General features: G+C 35.2%; 1 protein-coding gene across 2 annotated transcripts in view; it reads right to left on the bottom strand.

Moving 5' to 3' along the window:
- Positions 1-1,897: 1,897 nt before the first annotated feature.
- Positions 1,898-22,819, bottom strand: part of LOC126972005 (receptor-type tyrosine-protein phosphatase kappa) — a 231,125-nt gene continuing 210,203 nt past the window's right edge. For both annotated transcript variants that reach the window (XM_050818531.1, XM_050818532.1), the window contains 9 exons: positions 20,149-20,315; positions 19,141-19,276; positions 16,267-16,516; positions 14,177-14,253; positions 12,500-12,631; positions 11,475-11,603; positions 10,716-10,903; positions 9,594-9,729; positions 1,898-8,859 (listed from right to left, as the gene is read on the bottom strand). In XM_050818531.1, coding sequence (XP_050674488.1) covers positions 8,779-8,859; positions 9,594-9,729; positions 10,716-10,903; positions 11,475-11,603; positions 12,500-12,631; positions 14,177-14,253; positions 16,267-16,516; positions 19,141-19,276; positions 20,149-20,315 — 1,296 coding nt within the window. In that variant the 3' untranslated portion in view covers positions 1,898-8,778. The remainder of the gene's footprint in view (positions 8,860-9,593; positions 9,730-10,715; positions 10,904-11,474; positions 11,604-12,499; positions 12,632-14,176; positions 14,254-16,266; positions 16,517-19,140; positions 19,277-20,148; positions 20,316-22,819) is intronic.

Here is a 22,819-nt window from a genome sequence, read left to right as displayed (position 1 = left end):
TTGTGTTACAAAATAGCAATTTTATTACGGATCACTAATTTTGAAAAATAAAAAACATAGCCTATAGCCTTCTTCGATAAATGGACTACCCAACACTGAAAGAATCATTCAAATCGGACCAGTAGTACCAGAGATTAGCACGTTCAAACAAACAAACAAACACTGCAGCTTTATAATATTAGGATAGATAATGTATGGTGGAATTGTGTATCTTATTATGTTTTTTTTTCAATTTGTTTTTCGTAAAAGAAACCCCTGCCGATAATTTATTTGTGTACACGACTACTTATGTCTAGGAATTAAATCAAATTATCTGGAGAATCAAATCAGTGATACTAAGCCAACGGAAGATAAAACAAATTGCTTATATTGTGACAATAAATTGAACATGTGGTATCTGCTCTAATTGTCTCCGGCCCGTGTAATTTATGGTCACCCTTTTACCTCTTTTTTGGCGTCGTACGAATTATACGAGTGCGAAGAGAGTTTGTGAGATTAAGTCGACTCTTTCTTATCTTAAAGTCTTATCAAATAAAATCTTGAATCATTTGATGCATTTTGAAATCATATGTTTCAAGTCGCTACGTAAACTATTGTCGTAACTGCTTTTTAAAAATATATAAAATTTAATATAATGAATTGACCCTAATATTTATTATAACTAATGATAAAGGGAATGGATTTAATTTTTTTTTTCTCATCTTGGTCACTTAACAAAAATCATTAAGGCTCATTTTATTAAATGGTAAGGCAACCCATGGACACCGCAACACCAGGAGATGCGTTGCCGACTTTTAGATATATATAGATAGACTCCTATAACCTTATAGGAGTATGCTCTAGTCTTGAAGAAAGAGAGAGTCAGAGAAGAGAAAGTAACTAAGTCGTTTCGATTCGGGAAATCTGTAGCCGGTAATTCATTCCACAAAGTGGCTGTGCAAGGTAAACAATATCTTGTAGTTAGCCTGGTTGTAGAAAGTCAGACATAAACATGATGCTGATGAAAGTTAAGTACCACCCGTATTTAATATTTTGACGTCGTGTTTGGTAGTGAAATTCGGCTGCAGGTATAACCCGAACAACTCCTCTGGGCACTCTGTGTTATGAATGCGGTAGGAGATGCAAAGAGAACCCTCAGAACATCAAACATGCCCTGAGCAGCACTACATTGTAATGGGCAAAGCGTATCAATTACCACCCACTGAACGTCCTGCTCGTCTCGTCCCATATTTTCATTTGAAAAAATCTCCACATAACGCCAAAGAATGAAGTCTGGTAGGTACTGAGCTGTAGCTGAAGGTACTGAGCACTCGCTGAGAGGTGAGAACAGTACTCTATGTGAGGCTGAATTTCCGCCTTACATGATTGCAGGTAATAGCTTGTAGTGAAGTATTGTATGGCCTTACTGAGTCGACCAAGCTTTTTAGAGGCCAGTTTGACTTTCTTTTCCAAGTGATCACGAAATGAACATCGCTTGATATATCCACCCTACCTATACTTGTCCTTGATAACTTCACCTTACCTTGGATGGCCAAGCGAACAAATGTGTCGAAGTCGATCCTCTCACAGATCAAAATAAAAAGCTGTCTGTCCACGATATGCCACTAACGAATTATCTTGTATTTTGGCCACATAATGCGAAGGAGTAATGAGAGCCCGGAGAAATTGATCGTAGTTGGGAACACAAATGGCAAGCGAGCCCGATCTCCTATCAGATGGACCAACCAAATAGAAGACTCCAGGTCCCCGAGGTTTAGCTCCGTCGTCAGGGCCGCGATGGACAGTAGCCGTTCACTCCAAGTGTGGACCACTTGTTGATGACCACGATCCTCAGTCATGTGGGTACAAATAGAGAGGGAGACCCTTAAGCAAGCAGGAAGCAACAGTAAAACTGCCATTATACAACAAATAAATATAATATGCTCCGTTAATCCAGGTATAAATTTTTAAAATTACATTTAAATAACATTCATGACAACAATATTCCAATAAAGTTACACATTATTTGTGGAAGTTGAAAAATTGAAATCACAATATATCTATATAATGATACAAACTATAATATTATATTGATAATAAACAATATGACACATCATAATACACTCAATAATCAAATACATTAATATATTTTGTATAAGGTATACAATATTTTTATACAAATGTGACTAGTTCGCGTATTAACTACAATATATTTCTATACTAATAATCTAATTTCATCGTTTTTTCGTAACCAGATGGAAATATCATAATAATATACAAATAATACTAATTCACTATCTTTACAATTTTATTTTTGTTTTTCAGATGTGATTTATTTTATTTACTTGCATAGCAACCAACAGATAGGCTGTAGAATACCAGCGTTGTAGCTAGTTTCATTGCATAAAGCTGGGCAGACGACCTCTTGGTTCAAACTTTATGATGATTTTTTTTTTTTGTGTTTGTAAATATCTTTTTGAACCAAATCAATATACTTTCTTTCTTTCTTTTTTAATTAAATGAGGATTTTTCGATAAACCCATTGCAGACGTATTTAGCCGAGTCACGTTCGCGATAATACCTATTAAGTGAGCTTATTCAAATTGTTTTACCTGTGCTATCGAGCGAATGGTATATATACACTTTGTATGTGTGGCGCCATAGACTAAGAATGTAATAGCGTATAGACATCTTCGCTCCATCCAGCCTAGCGAGCAAGTGGTTCGAGGTTCGAGTCTCCTTCCGAGATACCCCGCGCCTGTGAGCTACATTTTCGGCCTACAAAGCCCGCCAGGCAGTGCCGCTCAGGATTCTCGAAGAACCTAAAATTTCTGAGCGGCACTACAATTGCGCTCGTCACCTTGAGACATAAGATGTTAAGTATCATTTGCCCAGTAATTTTACTAGCTACGGCGCCCTTTAGACCGAAAAACAGTAATGTTTACACATTTCTACTTCACGGCAGAAATAAGCGCCGTTGTGGTACCCATAATCTAGCCGGCTCCCTCTGCAAAGGAGCCTCTCACTGCTGATCGGCGCGATTTTGTCGCTGTAGCAATAGATTGTTTATAATTAGGATGATTTGAGTGAATGTATCAGAAAGCTATTGAAACAGGATAAAAGACCATGCAAAATAAACCTTCTCATAAACAAAATAAGGGTGAGAACTTTGTGAAGGAATAGGGTGCCGTACGGCACACTCGGTTTTGGTGTATCTTAAAAATCTAGTGGCCTGGGGCACTGTCGATTTGGGTAGGCTAATATAACGCACCTTATATCAACAGATCAGACAGTAACAGATCTTCACAATGCAGGCAATTTCGTTCAGTTTTACAATAACTATTTTGTATAAGAAGCTAAGTTTTTTTCCCAAGTAGTTATACAAATACGGTTTGGTAGGTATGGCTTTGTGTTTAATAAAGTTAGGTATTGTATCTTGAAATTCATAGAAAAAATAATCCAAATATAAAATAAGGAAGTTTTAAAACTCAAAAAATACAAAAACCACTACATTCTTATCTTATTATTTCTTACTGGTTACGAAAAAGAACAAATCCAATCGTTTGTAATATAACTACTATTTATTTATATTTTTACCATAATATATTGAATTGTTACACATATCTCAATATTTACTACTTAATATTTACTAATATAATTTTTAATATTATCTTTTATTTAATAAATATATATGGAACGAGGAAGAGGTGAAAGTGAGATAATTATTATTTATAATATATATCAAACAATGGTCCACTTAGCAATCATTTACTAAACAAAAACTTATACGATACTAATGGCATTCAAAACAAAATATAATTAGCGAACGCCGTTAGACTTATGAAGTACATGGAACTTTGTATAAACTAATTTAAAGTTATAATTGAAAAATTACCTACGGCTGCGGGCATTGAACGAAACCCACTAAGCAAAGAAGTAATAGCATTAACATAAAAGACGAAAGATAGCGCGAATGATGAAGAGGTACCTAACATTAGATGAGTCGATTCTAATATTTAGGAATTCTTAATTATCATTTCTGTCACGTGAGCGCGGGCGAATTGCGGCGGTTTAATAATTGGGCCACGTCTTGAGACACCAGAGATGCCAACTGCTCCAACTTACAATGATGGACAAAAGTAGACGGCAAACGACCGCGACACGCGGAAAGAAGGTAATAGACCTGGTTGCGTAACATCCGTGAATGGACGAAGATGGCTAGCGTAGAAATACTATTTTGCTTGGCGCAAGCTGAGGGCCAACCTCCAGTAGTGGAGAGGCCTAAAAAGAAGAAGCGCGGGTGAGACAAAAATACGTGCGATAAGGAACCCAAAAAGCAAGGGTCTGTTCTCAACTACTGTTCCTCAAAAGTTAACCTAACGTAACTTTGGAAATAAAATGGAAAGGAAATATTCTATGTCAGACTACTTATTGTTCTCGGATATGAAACCCAAAAAGACAATGATGATATTGATCTTTTAAAACAATATTATTGATCTCGGGTTAAAAAAGAAGGAGAAAATTGTCATGAGCGTGCGTATAGAAATATTGTTGCAAATATAACCTTCTAAGATCCTTCTAAATAACTAAACAGCATATAAAATACTGAAAAGGTTTAACTTGGATCAAAGGTACACAAAAGAATACATACTGTTTTGTGTTGATGTGTAATGATACCACTTTGACAAATATTAATCTCATGTAAGCAACTAATTTTTAATGGAATAAGAGGACAAGAGCGTACAAGTTAATGAACCGTTTTTGAAGATACTAATGTCGTATGGACCTGAAAATATCATGCAAGGAATTTCATGATAGTGAAAAGAGCTCAGATTAAATAACATTTCGGAACACTCTCCGAGATAAATTCGTTAGAGGACACAAAATGCAATAACGTCACTACGCAAAGCTCATATAATCGAATTTGTTTATGGCTAGATATGGCGAGTGATTACGTCACCGGAAGGGCTGGCGAAACTAACGAATCACATTAATTACTGCAATGTACTTTACAAAGTGCGGAAACAAACGATAAATACACCCAGTCAGCAACCGCTTTATTAAAACTTTGTAATTACTAAATACGGACGACTGACTCGATTTAATTGTGGAATAATGCATTTCTGTTTTTGTTTAACATTAACTGCTATGTGTAGCAGAAAAATTGCAATGCAATCCGTATATTATCAATTTTATTAATCACAGAAACACAATGGAAAAATAAAATTAATGGCGGATTATCGTTTGATCATCTGCAGTTCTAGAACTTAATTGATTTGATGATAAAAACACGCACTAACTGGCTTCGCCAAACAAATCCAAACTCAAACGTCAAAGATCTCCATGACGATCTGCTTGCGCTGCCTTCATCCAACATACTCCGGCGATCTTGACTAGATAAAAGGCGTGGCAACACTAATTGATTTATTTATAGCTACATAAATGATTTTCATTTCTTATCACACACATCTCGTTCTAAACTTAAAAAATATTTCATATCTATTCCTAACTACACATATTTGCTAACTATTAGGCTATCGAAAGACAATTATAAAAGAAGAAATTAAAAAGTGAGCCTTAATTAATTAGCTTCATTAAAATTTAAATAAAATTGTTAACATGTTTTAGCAATTTCGCCGTAATTCTATTAAATCGAAATATATACGAAAAAATACAACTAAGTACAAAATTATGTACTTTCTAGATAAGCGTCTATTGAAATCGAATCTAGATTTTATATCTTGCAGATAAATAATAAACGTTTAAAGAGTTCAACATAACAATAAAATAGAAAAGTGTTATAACACATATTATATTAAATAGAATAAATTCATTTGGCACGATTATCTAGTAACATTCAAGTCTTGCGAAGATACTCATAACATTACGAACAATACGACATAAACACTTCTAGAAATTCTTCTATTAAAAACATCAAATAACATTAATGAGGGTAAATAAATATTTCTTGGAAAATCTACTACAATAACATAAGATTATTATAATAAACATTAAGCATTGGTTCTTGAAACCATAACAAAAGCGCTTAACGATTTATTAAAAAAAGCATCTTTATTTGCTCTCAAACGAGGCCAAGAGAAAATTCCTATGCAGTCCAGCGCACTTGGCTAAAAGTTCAAAATACATATAATAAAACAATATTCGAATTTAAAATAAAATATTACTTAGAAACCAGGCATTCCAAATACGTAATTTATTACATCGAACCGATTAGTATAAAATATTTCTTTACTAAATTAATTTAATCATCATCAATGGAATTATACGCAAAAGCAGTATTCTCTAGCGAAACAATAGTATAAATTTTATACCCAGCTTTGTAAATGATATTTAAATTACCCGAACACGAAACTACTCATTACCTACCTGTATTTCTATGCACACACACATTCCATTTGTGGCATCCCTTTGATCAGAGTGAGTACCTAACACGATTTAATGTATTTAGCTAAATGAGGACCCTGTGTCAGACATGGACTAACGCCGAGGAATATTTTGCTGCTAGCCTCAGGACACTATCTAATATATTTAGAATCTATGCTCTACGCACGTTTACGTTTTAGGCTCAGCCTACGAACGACCTTACTCTAAGAGAAATATTATATTATATTAATTATATAAACTTTGGCAGTTACCGTTTGGTGACAGGCAAAAGAGGATCGTTTCACTAAGGAGTTCTGTTTAGCGGTTGTGAGTCCGCTATGCTATAACTACACTGGACCCAGTGACCGTAAATTATCTCAATAAGATTACGAAGGGCCTTTGAGAGTTGGTAAAGCTAGGAAATGTTTAAAATAAATGTTTTCAATTGGGCAAACATAGCCTAGCTTGACTTACTCTTCAGAAACCAACCCTTAGAATCGCAGACGCACACATGCGATAGCGAGAAGGCACTGTGTGGTTAGTGCAGTGGCGGCTGCGGCGCTGTCCTTAGGCCAACGCCGCCGCGCAGCATCAGAGTGGAAAACATCGAGTTGAACGACGTGGTTCACTAGCTCCCCGTCGTCGACGCTTAATTTCAACGTTTGGATCCGTTGAATCTGCACTTTGTGCCTCTTCGCTCTCACCACAACGCCTTTCAGGCTCAATAGGCTCCAATTTTAACATTGATGGCCTACTCGATATACGTTCCAGCGCAGATGCAGGCGGTGTTGCTGATCTCACAGATGTTTCATCCAAATCAATGCGTCCCAATTTAAGCGCTAAAGTATATTCTGACCTCTCAACCACACTCGGTAATTCTTCAGCAAGAGTAGTCTCTGCCTGTGTTGAATCGGCTGCAGCGGAATCAGCGCGATCTAAATCACATTGTGCTGTCAAATACTTTCTGGTATCTGTAGACGAGGGTGACGTAGTGGTCGTCGTTATGACTCTGCGTTCTGGAGTAGCAAATACAGAATCCGATGCCCAACTTCTGGATTCAGACGCCTGACGCAACGTATCATCTATGCTACGATGCGATGTGCGCCGACTGGTACGGGGGCTTTCATCGTCAATAGGACGAAAATCTAAATTGGTTAGATCAAATTGACCAGTTTGTCGTCGAGACCCGTTCCTTTTGAACGAAGGGCGATGTGATGTGAAAGCTGCATCGTACAATTCGCAAATACTCGTCCGATCGGAATACGGCTCTTCGTAGAGTGTAAGGTTTCTTGTTTCCGTCGCATCGGATGGTGTTTCGTCACGATTAGATGTTACTTCACTATGTTCAGATATATCGAAAGTAAATCTAGCTTCAAATTTATCTGGACTGAGCAAAGGTGCAGATCTAGAATAATCTTCTGAATGTTGCTCTTGTAATGGTGAACGTATGTTTGTCCTTCCTGGAGAAGTATCATCAGAATCTGTTGAGCGATCAGAACGGGGCGCATAAATATGACGTCTACTCAGAGCAGGTTGTGAAGTGCAAGGAACTCGTCGACAGCAAGTTCTTTCGTGTCTCACATCAGAACCACTACTTCCAGTTGATTTTGAATGTGGTGGACGCCGTGGCCTATATTCTTCACGGCCATACAGCGATGTAAAGTCTTCGGAGCAAAACTTTTCAAATAGCTCATGTGAGCTTAGTCGAGTAGAACCAGTCGCATTGTAAAACGCTTCAGTAGGCGATCGGTCAACTCTTTCATAAAGTGCACTAGAACTAGCACGTTTAGATTTATCAATAAGACCCAATTTATAAATTTTCGGTAATCGACGTTCAAATACACCTTGCGAATGGGCTCTAGGAGGCCCACGAGGAGTAAGTGTACGTTCCCGATGTTCTAGAATGCGATCCGCAGAAGCACCGCGAATTTTTGTTTCTTGTTGAGGTGCATCATAAGGAGGAGAGGCGACGAACTCCGGTTCCAAATCGTTGTCATCAGGTGTATCAGCGGATGGGCCGGAACGCTCAAGCGACATCCGTTGACATTCGCATTCCTCGTGCTCATCACTGACATCACCTTCATCAAACGAGGCAGCACGCGGTCCGTGTCCGAACACTCGGCGACGTTCATCAGCTGCGGCGTCATCATCTTCAAGACGGATTGACCGACGTAGAGGTGGTCGGTCACGGCGGGGCCGCCGCGGTGCTTCCATGGTGAAAGCGTGAGGTAGCGGAGGACGCGCGGTGCTGGGCAACAGACGATCGAGAGATAATCCGCGTCGCGGTCTTGCGGGTCTCTGCTGGTTCCTGGCTTGCCGAGTCAGCGAGGTCGGGCTGGTCTCCTCAGGTGTTGTGGGCAACGCTGGCCCTCGCCCGAACTCTATGAACCAGAGTTCGTCTTTAAGCTCGCACTCTCACTTCTTTTCATTCATGTCCTTATTTAAGTAATGTAGTACGTAATGCAGCACCAGATCGTAGCAGTACTTGTATTCAGTCTGTTTAACAAAAAACATAATATCCATTTAATTACTAAAAAATACATCTGACGCTTAGTGGCATTTATTTCAACAATTTATGATAATACGTCATTTAAGTTTAATGCTTTTAAATGTCTGTTACTGCTAACATTAAAAAAGCCAGTCCTAGTAACCATTACATCATTCAAACGAGTGTTGTAATGTTGTACTGAATTTCATTACAACACTCGTTTGGATGATGTAATGGTTACTAACTAGGAATGTTAGCAGTAAGCTAACTGTTTCAGAATTTTTTATTGAGGATTTAATAATAATGGATGTGGTTAAAGTCTTTCATGCAACTGTTGATAATTAGGTATTGAAACACTCATGTGATACTATTATCATATGATAAACCTACATTCGTGTTTTAATACCACTTATTACACAACAGTTGCATACATAACTATTAAACAACTTTTAATACAAGAAAGCAAATTTAAAATTCAAAATTATTATAATTACTGCAAATACATATAGAAGGTAATTGCTAATAGGCATATCTTTCTATTTTGGCTAACTTAAATTTGCTCTCAAATTTTAGTTTCGCTACAAAAACCCCCTAAATAACGACTTCAAAATAATTCCCAATAAACAGAATGAGTTCTTGTCTATGCCGTTCAAACCAGTGCTCGATCCGGTATAGTTTCATTAGAGCCTTCAATATAACAACTCAACTAAAGAAATCATTGTTGCGAGTACAAAGTTCTTACCATGTTCTCGACAAGTTGTGGTCGGTGTCGGCGAACCGTTTTCACAGCTTGGAAAACATCAACTTCACCATGTTGTATGACTTGTTCTATGCAAGCGTTTGCTGCACAATATACACCAGCACGACTGCGGCCATCACTGTAAAGAAGGTAAGTAAAGGTAAAACGAAATAGTAATTTAATAATAACTAGGAATTTCATTCAATTTTTTTTTTATGAAAGTAAGGGACGAGACGAGCAGGACGTTCAGCTGATAATTGGTAATTGATACGTCATGTCCATAACAATGTAGTGCCGCTCAGGATTCATGAAAAACCCAAACATTCTGAGCGGCACTACAATTGTTGCGCTCATCACCTTCCAAAAAAATGTTTGGAAAAAGCAGAGCTCGAAACAAGAAAATACAAGTAACTCAACGACCATTCTTTTGAAATAGCTGTTATACAATTTTTACAATAGCTGTAATAAACAAAACAAATTAGTTTGTAAGGTGCTGCATCCTCGTTCAGAAATAACCTAATATTATTATGTTATAAGCCTTAAAATCAATCACCAGCTGCAGTTTTTCCGAATCGATACGACTCAGGGATCTTCAAGAGCATTCCCAACTTAAAGGCTGGTAATCTTAGATCATTATACGTCTAGATAGACAATGACAGCTGTGAAATTGTCGAAAAAAAATAGTATAGTATAGTCGTAGCTTGTCACACACACTAAACTGATATTCCTGGCCTGTTTTTATCAGTTGTCTAGAGAGCCAGCAAGAGACACTATCTAAATTCTCTACGTATAAATTATCCAAGCCAGCAAGCAACGTATGTCTTGACCCCTGGTGTTGCGAATGTCCATTCTTTCTTTCACCATATTAGGCTCTTGCCTGTTTACCCACTTATCATCTTAATTGCAGTGCCGCTCAGAATTTTTAGATTTTCAACAATCCTGAGCGGCACTGCATTGTAATGGGCATGGCGTATGTTTAACCATCAGCTGAACGTCCTGCTCGTCTCATCCCTTATTTTCATAAAACAAAACTTATATTAAAAAAAAACAAAGCATTTTGGTGGTAGAAAAAGCAACAATTCTGTACAAAGAATTCTGCTACTGTTTAAACTTAAAAATACTTACGGAGACACTACGCAGACTGGTCCATAATCAGTACGCTGCCTCCATCTCTCGACCATATTCATGAGCTCAACCAGGGAGTTGGTCGACGAAGGTACTTTGTGTCCCATTGGCCAGCACGTCAGTTGAAACAACTGGACTGTTTTCGGTGGAGCTTTTACACCAGCCATCAGTTCCGTTAGCGATACAATCTGGTAACATGAGATGTCTGTTAAATTCATATCTATTAACACGGACTTGTAAAAAAATAAGGACTCCGTGTCACCTTACATAACAGAGTAATATTCATATAATAAAATAACTAAATGATGTTTTTGTACAATACAATAAACCAAACTTACTTTTAACCTCAGATAAAAGAGAAATGCTAAAAAACTTTCACTAAGATGTAAAAATATTTGGTGCCTATTGTCATTATATGTTATAATAATTTTTCGGATCTAGTTATGACTAGCGGACCCGACAGACTTTATCCTGTACACACGTGTTAAATTTGAAAAATCGGTCCAGATGTTAGGGAGAGATCACTGACATACGTAGGAGAATTATATGTCGACTGTATTGAGAATCTAAACCAATCTCAAATACACTGGAAAAATCATCAAAATCAGTCCAGAAGAATTATAAATATAAAAGTTAACGTTTAGTAAATAGAATGCATGTAAGTATTTATATAATATATAAAGAAGAAAACAAAGGAAAAGTATTGAAATTTGTGTACAAAATTTCCCCAATATCATACAATAATATTACACGGATTACCTTTTTGTTAATTCGAAATATCCAAGTCTTGATATTGGTGTAGTGGTTATGAGATACGTGATCTATTGTGAACACTGGTCCATATTTCTTAGGGTGCCGACCTTCGGGCCAAAACGGAGGATATTGTTGCTGAAACAAAGGAACATCTTAAGTCAATGAACTCTCCAACAGGCAAGATAAATTATATCTAAGGGAGACTAATGACCCAATCACTAATTGTCTGCGTTAGAATAGACTTTGTGTAAAGTTCTATTATTTTTAGACATGCCGATGACAATAGGGTTGAAACAATGCCAAAGATTTGTTAAAATGTTATAACTAACGGTCTTAATGCGATATCTTTTATAGACGCACTTAATTCAAGTATTATTGTTTTGACTGCTGAAGATTTTGAATCGCGATTAGGGTTGAGTACCACTTAATGGTAAAATATAACGGCTGTAAGATAATTTTGTTTACAATATATTATAATGTGTCCAAAAAAGTTTTTGATTCAAAACAAACTAAAATATTAATATTATATTCTTTGTTTAATTTTTTATTAGCCATGAGACGGGAGCAGCAAAGATATCATTAAGATAAATGCTTATAATTGGTATGGTAGGGGCCGATCTATATGAGGGCTTTCTGAACTACAGCCCCCGTGGATATAAATGGACTCTATGGAAGTTTGACAATATTAAAAAAATCTAAGTTACACAAAAACTAAACTAAAAGGGTGACATCTCAAGTCAATTTCCTAATATGAAAATATTGGGATTGAGCAGGTTATCATCAATTGTAAAGTAGACCCTGTACATGAAGCCACAACCTGAGAATTGAACAAGACATACAAGATTTATCAACAATTCGTTACTCAAACGGTAGGCTCAGTGGAAGAGCGCGTTCGAGTTCCGCATCGTTCATAAATTTTGTTTTCAAATTTAGTTTGTGTACACAAAATCTATTGATTTCTATATTTATTTTACTCGGTGACTCCCGGGTTAAAGGAATCGAACACACTACCCTTAAAATTATATACTCACCGAATTTTTAGGTGGCACGCATAACACAACTACGGCAGCACACTCATAGTCGTATACCAGGGACCAAAATTCACCCTGAGTCAGTACTAGAGGCCACTCGGTAACTATGTATTCACGAGGCTTTGTGTATCCCTGGTAAAAGATAAGATAAGTAGTAGAAAACTCTAGGCAAACTACTCACACAAGAATTCGTTACATCAACCATGATTTATTTTTATGAAAATAAGGGACGAGACGAGCAGCACGTTCAGCTGATGGTAATTGATGCACCCTGCCCATTACAATGCAGTGCCGCTCAGGATTCTTGAAAAACTTCAAAAATTCTGAGCGGCACTACAAATGCGCTCGTCACCTTGAGACATAAGATGTTAAGTCTCATTTGCGTCCCAGTAATTTTATTAGCTACGGCGCCCTTCAGACGGCAGAAATGGGCGCCGTTGTGGTACCCATAAACTAGCCGGCATCCTGTGCAAAGGAGCCTCCCACTGGTAAGATTTGAGACTTCTATATATAAGATTCAAAGATATTTATTTTACCCGTAGAACACAAAGTGCTACTTGAGTATGTTAATAACAAACAAAAATCTAAACTAATATTATCTAAATTTACCAATTGCAGTTCATGGAAAAACTTAATGTGTACTGGGAAAAGAACTGCAAAGAAAATCCCAGTACAACATTAATACAATTTTACTTAGATAATTTATACTTCTAGATAGAGTCTCTTGCTGTTAGACAACCGATAAAAACAGGCGAGGAATATTAGTTTTAGTAGTGTGCGTGACAAGCTACGTCTTACACTCGCGATTTGTATGACACTTTGTGTTAGTGTGCGTGAATTGCTCAAAATAGAAGTTAGTTCTAAAGTCTTTTTTATTCGACATTTTCACAGCTCTCTATACGTATAAATGATCTGAGAAATTTTATTTTATCTACACCCATGCTTTAAATCCTCTATTAAAGATTCCAAAACAGCTTATTGCCAATATTACAACACCCAATGTCCTAATAACCATTACATCATCAAAACGAGTGTTGTAATGAAATTTAGTACAACATTATATCATCCGTTTTCATAATAACACTCCTTTGGATGATATATGGTTACTACGACTGGCTTTTTTTCAGAATCTTTTATAGAGGATTCATATAATGGGTGTACATAAAGTCTTCTATGCATCTGTTGTTAATTAGGTATTAAAACACTCATGTGTATATTATTATTTAAACCTACATTCGGTTTTTAGATTAATTAATTTAACTATTAATTCGCTACTAACAATATAATATAATATATATTAATATAGGATATTACTCTATCCCATAAAATTTGTATTTCAGGGATACTTTATCTGATATGTTATGTTTATTAAAGTGATAACCCTTTCTTCTGGGATTAATACACAAATAAAATTTGAAAAACAAAATTTCATGAACGATGCGGGACTCCTACCAACCAGAGAGTTGAACAAAGCAAACAAGATTATATAACGATATATTACTCGAACGGTTGACTCAGTTGGTTAGAGCACCGGCACGGAACGCTAGAGGTCCACGGTTCGAGTCTCGTATCGTTCATAAAATTTTGTTTTTCAAATTTTACTTTATCTGATGTACCCATAAAATTTAGCATGCTGGTCTAGCACTGATATTAAATATAAGTTAAAAAAATACTTACGTCAACAAAAACAGCGTTTATATAATCTGTGAAACTATTCCCTTGAAATGATGTCAAATATGGACGGAAATTGTCCGCTGAAATGAAAAGATTAATTAAAACTTGTCGCGGTTTAAAGGGGCTTAATTAAAATATTTTAAACAAAAGTTTCAGTGTAATTTGAGCTCTCTCGATAAAGGATCGCTTTAAATATACAATATTATTGTAAAAACATTTTAAATCCGATGACTTTTAAAAGTATTTTAGGTAAATGTGTGATAGTAACAAAGTCTTTAAAATAGAAAAAAATTCCTCCGCCGCATCTGTCTGTCTGTTCGCGATAAACTCTAAAACTACTGCACCGATTTTCATGCAGTTTGCACCAATGGATAGCGTGGTTCTCGAGGAAGGTTTAAGTAAATGTTTTTTTTTTTTTAATTTTTGTCTACTGTTTGTGTATACATTAAAGATTTTTGTTGTAGATGTCGGAAAAAAATTACCTGTCAACGAAAACGCTGTCTAAACCCTTTGAGACATAACAAAATAATGTATAGTGGAATTGTGTATCTTACTTAGGTCTGTAGAAAAGTCCGTGATAGCATATTTCTTCCTCTTAAGAATAACATGCTTTATAAAAATAAAAATAAAATAAAATAAAATCTGTTTATTTCAGACTATTGGCCCATAAGTGTTAGTATTTCTTAAAAACTATGTTAGTACATAATATTTAACATTGCATAATTTAATTTTTTATTTAATTTAATCCAATTTAATTAATATAATTAAATTAAATTAATATACCAAAATTTAATTTAATTTAATTTAATTAATACAATAAAATTTAATTCAATTTTATTTAGATTTGATTTAATTTAATTTCTTCAATTTAATTTAATTTAAATACTTGCCACGACATACTGAGGCACTAGCTATGTGTACATGTATATGTATTTTATGTATATTTTATAAATCTTTATTTATATTGTTATATAATATCTATATTTGATATCGTTGTACTTAAATCAGCAATCTTTGAAGGTATTTTAAATCTTTGTATAGGTATTAGGAACGGAACAAGGAAGACCTTGATGTACAGCGATATTATCTGTCCATAAACTTTGATGAAATATGCCCTATTTGTGTCGAGTTTGATCTAACAACAATAACGTGTGGATGCGTTAGCGCTCCTTTAAATATGGTAAAAATTCATACATTCATACTTCTTAATCAAGATTACTGGAAGTGGAAAGAGCCCAAAGAGCACTTTTAAAGGTTATGCACTTTAAGCGACAACGTTATTCTACAGAACGCTTGTATTAGCTTTGTAACCTATTAACTGTCAGAAAGTGTTCTAAAATTGCATAAAACAATAACATACGATCCTAATATTGAACAAAAACAAAGGAAAGACAAAGTTGCCTTTGTTACACCATTAAGGACTGAGTTCTACAGCATATAGTATAAATGTCATGTGGCATTTCTTTATAATAAAATAAAGAAACAGTTACATATACATATTAGAAATGCCCATGAAAGTAAAATTGCATTGATCGCCTGGATACTATCACTAAATTATGATGATACTGAGTTGCTCTTACGACACATACGCTAAAACACACACACACAAACACACATTAACACACACACACACACACACACACGCACATTTAAAATATTATTATGTTCTCTAAGTATGTTATTTTAAGGCTAAGAAAGAGCGGAGCCTCCTGGCACAAGCATTCTTAATATGCTTAAAAGGAGGTTCTTGCCACTATTTATTATGGAGAATTTGTTAAAACCAATAAAGAATTTTATTATATTTTTATACATCCTTCTAGCACACATAAACTATTTTTACATTATATATTAATTGTAGACTAATGATGATGATGAGAATGATGATGAAAATCCTGAGAATGTCTCGTGTAGAGGCGAAACACGTTTCGAATCGTTTAAAGACAAATATTGGAGGAATTAGCACTAAAGAAAACTCAAAACATTATGGATAATTATGGACTTCAGCGAAGTAACGCCTGCTTCAATAAATTTTCATAAATGATATTAATATGATTGTTATTATTTAAGCCTAATTAAATAAAGAAAATACGTACGCGGCACAACCAGGACGTCTCTATTCTTTTCTCTGTTATCTCCTCTATGGCCGCCGGCACAGTCACCGATCGTAAACCTTGGCGTTTGCTTGCAGATCTGCTGGTATTCCTTCTGGTACTCGTTCAGTTTTGTCACAGGATCTCTCTGGGACTTCTGTTTCAGTCTTTGCGATAGATCAGATACAGGAAACCATGACACTCCACACACAACATGCTCTTCTAACGTGTCGTAAACGAACTTATATTGTTCCTAGAACAGGCATTAGAAATAAATATTGAATTCCCACAAGCGATAAAAATCAATGTTGATTTAAACTGGAAGTTAAACAACCACTTAAACTAACTTCACGGGCTAACATTATAACAACATCATATAAAGTGGTTTATAAATTCTAAATAAAGAAATAAAAAATAAAGTCCTATTTTACTCTAAAGTTATCTTTGAAGTTGAGGTAGTTTTTATTCATTAATAATATTTGTAATTTGTAAATTACTCAAAATAATACTTTTCATCTACTGATCTTTACTAACTTAACCTTTACATATGAATGTAATAATTGTAATTGATGTTCTAACTTTTTGATTTAATGTCAACTGTGTCAAAATATTATGACTATAATAGCATTAATATGTCGAAGTTTCGTTATTTATTTACAACTTTAACTTTGAAAAGTTTTGTAAATTAATATACGACATGCAAAGGATTAGATTCATTTAATCTAAAGTTAAATTAGAGAGTTTGAAATAATTAAAATTTTGAGTTGTGGAGAGTAAATAAAATATGTGTTTATATGTACTTGAACTGATATAACTGATATATTCTAGCTATACAGGGCTCTTACATTTAAAGAAATTAGTTTTTGGACTTATTAACAGATTTTCCGTTGGTGGATATTTTTTACTCCAAAATTAAACCTCAACTCACGCTTGTCTAAAAATTCAGAATGAAAATTGTTTTAAGAATGAAAAAAGACCATATATTTTTATAAGAAATCATTTTGTATATCCGAACTGCACGCGAGAAAAGTAGGTGCAAAATTCTTGTAAATAAACAAAACTGTAGAGGGCATTTTGTTAATAATTTCCTTCATAAAGTACATCAAAGATGATACTGAGTATCTTCATAAAAATAAACTCACATAGTTCCAAGTTAATTGGATAAAATTGACAAGGGTATGGTTAAGCTCTTAAGTCCTTTACTACAGCCTTGTGAAGCCATTTCAATATTATATAAACACGACACACAAAATTTTGTGGTAATCTTTAGAGAATTGTAACAAATCGTCATTTTAGTCACGTCAATGCAGTAAATCCCCGCGCGAGATAAAGTAATTGGAATAAATTATGAGGAATGATTTATACAAGTATTGCCTTTTTAACAAGTATCGCCTATTTCTGCCGTGAAGCAGTAATGTGTAAACATTTCTGTGTTTCGATCTGAAGAGCACCTTAGTAATGGGTAGCGCGTATCAATTACTAAGAGCTGAACGTCCTGCTCGTCTCATTCCGTATTTTCATAAAAATAATCTATGTTACTATGATATTCGCAATAATTGGCTTATCTAACAAAATTGAAATTATTAAAAATATTAATGTAATGTATGAAGATCACATTTTCGTAACGTTAGCCGGGGTTACGAAATTTTGACCTTATATCTTACATAGTATGTGTCGAGTATAATAGTTTACTGTTACACAAATAACTTGTTGACATCATTTGAGAATAATTCTGAGCGGTACATATTCTGCCCATAAGATCTGTTGTAAATAAAAATGCATTTATTTTTTAACGAGAGGGAAAGAAGCCAGATTAGAAGAGAGAGAGTTAGAAAAGGAGGATGTCTTCGGGAGATAGGTTTTATTGTTCCATATCAGTATTTATGAATATATTTTGTTATTCAAAGTTAGAAAACACCGAACCATAATATTTGTGTTTTATACAAATAAAACACAAATATTCTTCACTTTCAAAGGTATATTTTAATCTTTTTTTAATTGCTATGTAAAATACGGGTCTTATTACTTCGACGTTTCCGCGTGTCTGTATATCTGTTTATTTTTCTGTGCATGTGAGTTTGGGTTCTTATGCGGATTTTGATTTTTTGGTTTGAAATCTGATGCAAAAAAGATGCTTCTGAATACGTAAATTATATCTATGAATATATGTCTATAATAAAGCAATTTATATGAAAAAAATCTTACAATGCACATGGTGACGGCATTAAACAATGAAACAATAAATGGTTTTAATAAAAAATAGTATAAATATTGAGTTTAAGAAAATATTCGATAAAATAAAAGAAAAATACGACAATCGGCCCTGTTGACTGAAATATGAATGACGGTACGGCGTAATAATTATAATTTGTTACATGACGTGTTATTATTGATTTATAAGACGTGACGTCATAATCCGCCACCAGGACATTTACGAGAGTTTTGGCGCGTAATTAAAAAAAGATTGATAAAATACAGTATATCACATTTAAGCTTATGTTGTTTATTATTTATTTATAATTATTTTACAAGGCCTTTGGGGCCCAGAGGCGCGGAGACTTTTCAAAGTACAACCTTCGCGCCTCAATAAGTCTACTGGAAACCCAAGCGCTGGCAGCTATTTCGGTCAACGGATCAGCCTAACTATCCAACGTCGAAATGCTGTCAGTATTCTTGGTACGCTTCCACGTAATGATAGTTTTAATTTTATGTAGTCATAGTATTGTATATATAGTCATAAGATTTGTTTTGTTTGAATAAATACCATAAAATATAGCTTATGTTATTGCTGTAATTAGGTATTTAGATAATAGTGTAGGTCTGTTTATTGTAAAACAATCTCAAGTTTGTCATCATGCCTATTAGTAACCAACGTACCTCATTTTCAATAAGTCCCTTTCTTGACTGTCTCAGTTTCTTTAAATATCCAAAAACGTCAAAGCAGTCTTCTTCTTCAGCCAATTCTAAATTAGCATCAACAGCCAGATATACTCCTGACCGACCGCCGCCGTCACTGTGACAATACAAACACTAAATATATCTTGGGAATCGTTAGAGCGCTTTTGCACTACGTCCGATCCGAATCCGATCCGTATTAGTGAAAACACGGTCCGAAATAGTGGTAGAACTATTTCTATGGTAGTTTACGCACTAGATCCGGCTTCCGTCATCCGATTTCTTTCCGTCAACCGATAGAAATAGTTCTACGACACCACCGAACCGTATTTTCACGGGTACGGATCGGATTCTCATCGGACGTAATGCGAAAGGGCTCTTACAGGTAAAAACGTATTAACAGCAAATAAATCATATTAGAGTTTACTCTGAGTTGTCGAAGAAATTATAACGTTGTTAGAGTTTAACATGAACATGATGATTTTAGACATTACCGATGAACAAATTTATATCTTGAAATGGATAAAACCCCGTTTAGTTTAAGTGTTTAATTATTTCATGTTATTTTTTTATATTTATATTTTTATAAGTGGTTGTTAAAGTATATATATCTGTTATTCGTTAAGGAATTACCTCGCTAGGAATTTACCTCTGCGTCAAGGTGAACTATATAATCAGCTTTCGTCATTAGATGAGTACATTAGATTTGTATTTGTTCTATGGACTGATGAGGAATTCCTTTATGAGGAGCTAATTTTGGAAAAAAAAGCCAACGAATAGAAATCAAGTTATAAAAGCCCTTAGTTACCTCTTACGACACCTTTGTGCCTGGGACCTATTCTTTTGAAGCCCCGGGGAAGCACATAGCAAACTATTTAGCTTCATAAAAATATTCATGTTATAAATCGTAATTGGATCTATTCTTAATTATGTTATCGATCTTAAGTGTTTAAAAGCATAAAAAAGTACTGTAACATATCTACAACTTACTTGCAGTGCACTACCATGGGTCCAGAAGCAGAGTTAGCAGTGAGTCTTCTACCGACGACAGCCCGGACTCGTCTCCGGAACTCGAGCAGCGCGTTGCTGAAGGGACAGGTGTGGGAGTGCCACTGGGTGTAGTGGAATTGTAACAGGAAACGCTCCTCGATTATCACCTGGAAATTCGTATAACTTTAATATAAAATAGTTTATTTTTTTTTATTAAAACCACAATATAAGTAATAGAAAAGTATCATAACTCAGTGGTCTTCTTGAAAGTTATATCTACATCTGGGTGGAGCGCTAGGATTGGTAGAAACAAAAATATTGATGACGCGGACACTTGTATATTGATAATTGTGGCGGCACATTTGAAACACGACACATTTAACGTCTCCGTATATCTGTACGAGAGCACGCAGACTAAGGACACATTTGTAGCGGGCGCACGAATTCAAGACCGAACACGTACGTTTTTTGTGTCGCGTAGGTTTGGAATAATGAAAAAAAGAATCGAATTTTACGTTGAGTTTACTGCAGAGGTTGAAAAAAACCCAATATTATACAACCATGCGCTCAATGACTATAGCAACAGACGGATTACAGAAATTATTTGGACTAAAATTGGCGAAAAATTCAATGAAACAAGTTGCGAAATTTTAAAATTCTCCTAAATTGTAGAATCTTGATTGAACGGGTGAATCCAATAAGGCCTTTTTTTTCTTATTAATCGCCACATCAAGAAATCGTCGTCGTCAGACGATGATGTCGACATTCTCAAAGCGGTGCCACGCTACAACTGTGCTGCCGATGTGCGTGTATACAATTCATTTGTAGCAAGCTGATTTGTAGCGCAATGAATATGACGACTACGATGCGTGTAGCATGTGACGCTAGTGTGCGGCCTCACTTACTCAGACAGCGGCCAGTCTCGGTGGCGAACGGCGTGGCACTCAATAATTTTTTCTTCCCAAGATTCCTTAGCGGCCTTGTATAATGTAAAAATCGAGTGTATGTGTGCGTGCGTTGATTTGGGTGCTCTAGTATGAAGTTAAAGTACTGTTACAGTATTGTGTTAAGACGTTTGTAATTAATTATAACAGAATACGGTGCCACAACCGGTTGAACTGTTGCCTCATATCACAGAACAACAAGCTGTGAAAAGCTGGTGTTGCAAAATAATGATGGCGGCGGTGATCACTTAACATCAGGTGACTCGTACGATCGTTTGTCCTCCTTTTACCATAAAAAAACCGGTTCGAACCTCAACACGTTTTCGGTTTTTGAATTCATAATTGAAAGGTTGAGTTCGCTCTTGTTTTTCCTTTGGTGCTAGAAGAGATTCAGAGCCGCGGTGATCAAATCAACAGATGACTTGTTTGTCCATCTCTAAAAGACATTAGTAAAAAAAAATTACTAATGTTTTTTCGTACTCTTCTAAGCAAACTAGTTCATCTGATACTGTCAACAGGTCGACTTGGTAGGTAACTACTGAAAATCAGTGTTGGAAATCTTTTCCAAAAATTCTGAGTGGGTGTCCTTTTCATGACGCCGTATTCTTTTATTTGTTAATTTTACTATGTATATATGTCATGTGTTGTCATGAATAAATGCATACTTTATTTTACTTTGATATCCATTTTTATAAGAATGCAAATAAATGTCTAATATAAACTAATATTAATTATCCATACTCATTTTCCCTCGTTTTCATTCAGTCAGTTTAGATAATATATAGTATGTCGATTTATATGGACTTAAATCGAGAGATCGCGAGATTGAGATTACATCTGCGTACGCAATCCCTGTGATATTCCAGATTAGTGCACTTGCTCCTTTAATGAATCTTTTTGTTTAACTCATCCTGCAACTTACAGTCCTGCAAAAGCAGCTGGTGACCATTAGGAACTTTAGCGGTAAAATAAAGTGATTCAAATACAGCTTGTAATATTTAATATAAGCAAATATATACACAAAATTGGAAGTGAAATGAAAATTTGTTCAATCGTAACAATAGAAAAACAGTGCCTTTATCTGTGTTGGTTCCTCCAATAAATGCACTAGAAACTCGTCAACAACGCTTTGTGCTCTCTAAAAGAAAATCTGTTGTTTGGTTTGAACTTCAACATTCGAATTATAAATCTTTTGTTTGCATGCCTTTTCTTACTGATACTTATTTCAGATGTAGTTTTAATCAAAATACTACTTAAAATTAAGTAGTATCATATATTGTTTATGTTTGTATGGTACTTGCTGATTTTATTAGGAATCATGAGGGTAGTTGTACGTGCTCCACTATCCGATGACACAAGTCACGCTTGGGTGGACAAGCGGAAGGAGACAATTGATCTTTGCTCGGGCGTGGTCGATAGCACTACTTATGTAAACCGTGATTACCCTGAGTGATAACCAGTGGTCATCAAGTCTAGTGTTGACGTTCAATACTAGTGTCTACATATAGATTTTGCAAGTCCCAGATATTATTCCTGAGCCCGAACATTGGCCTTCGGAGCCGGATATTGGCCTACGTAGTCGGATTTCGGTCATTTCATTCTTATAGGTCCTTCGAATACTTTGATTTAACTTTAATATTACTATTTAATCGGTCTAGTTACAGATAAATCTTAATTCCTTTGTTACAAGTAGATATTTTTATCTACCTACACATACTTAAAATATT

Source organism: Leptidea sinapis, chromosome 25 (assembly GCF_905404315.1).
Source record: "Leptidea sinapis chromosome 25, ilLepSina1.1, whole genome shotgun sequence".
Lineage (NCBI taxonomy): Eukaryota > Metazoa > Arthropoda > Insecta > Lepidoptera > Pieridae > Leptidea > Leptidea sinapis.
The sequence above is the reverse complement of the archived record's forward strand: the minus strand, read 5'-3'. Positions and strand labels throughout refer to the sequence as shown.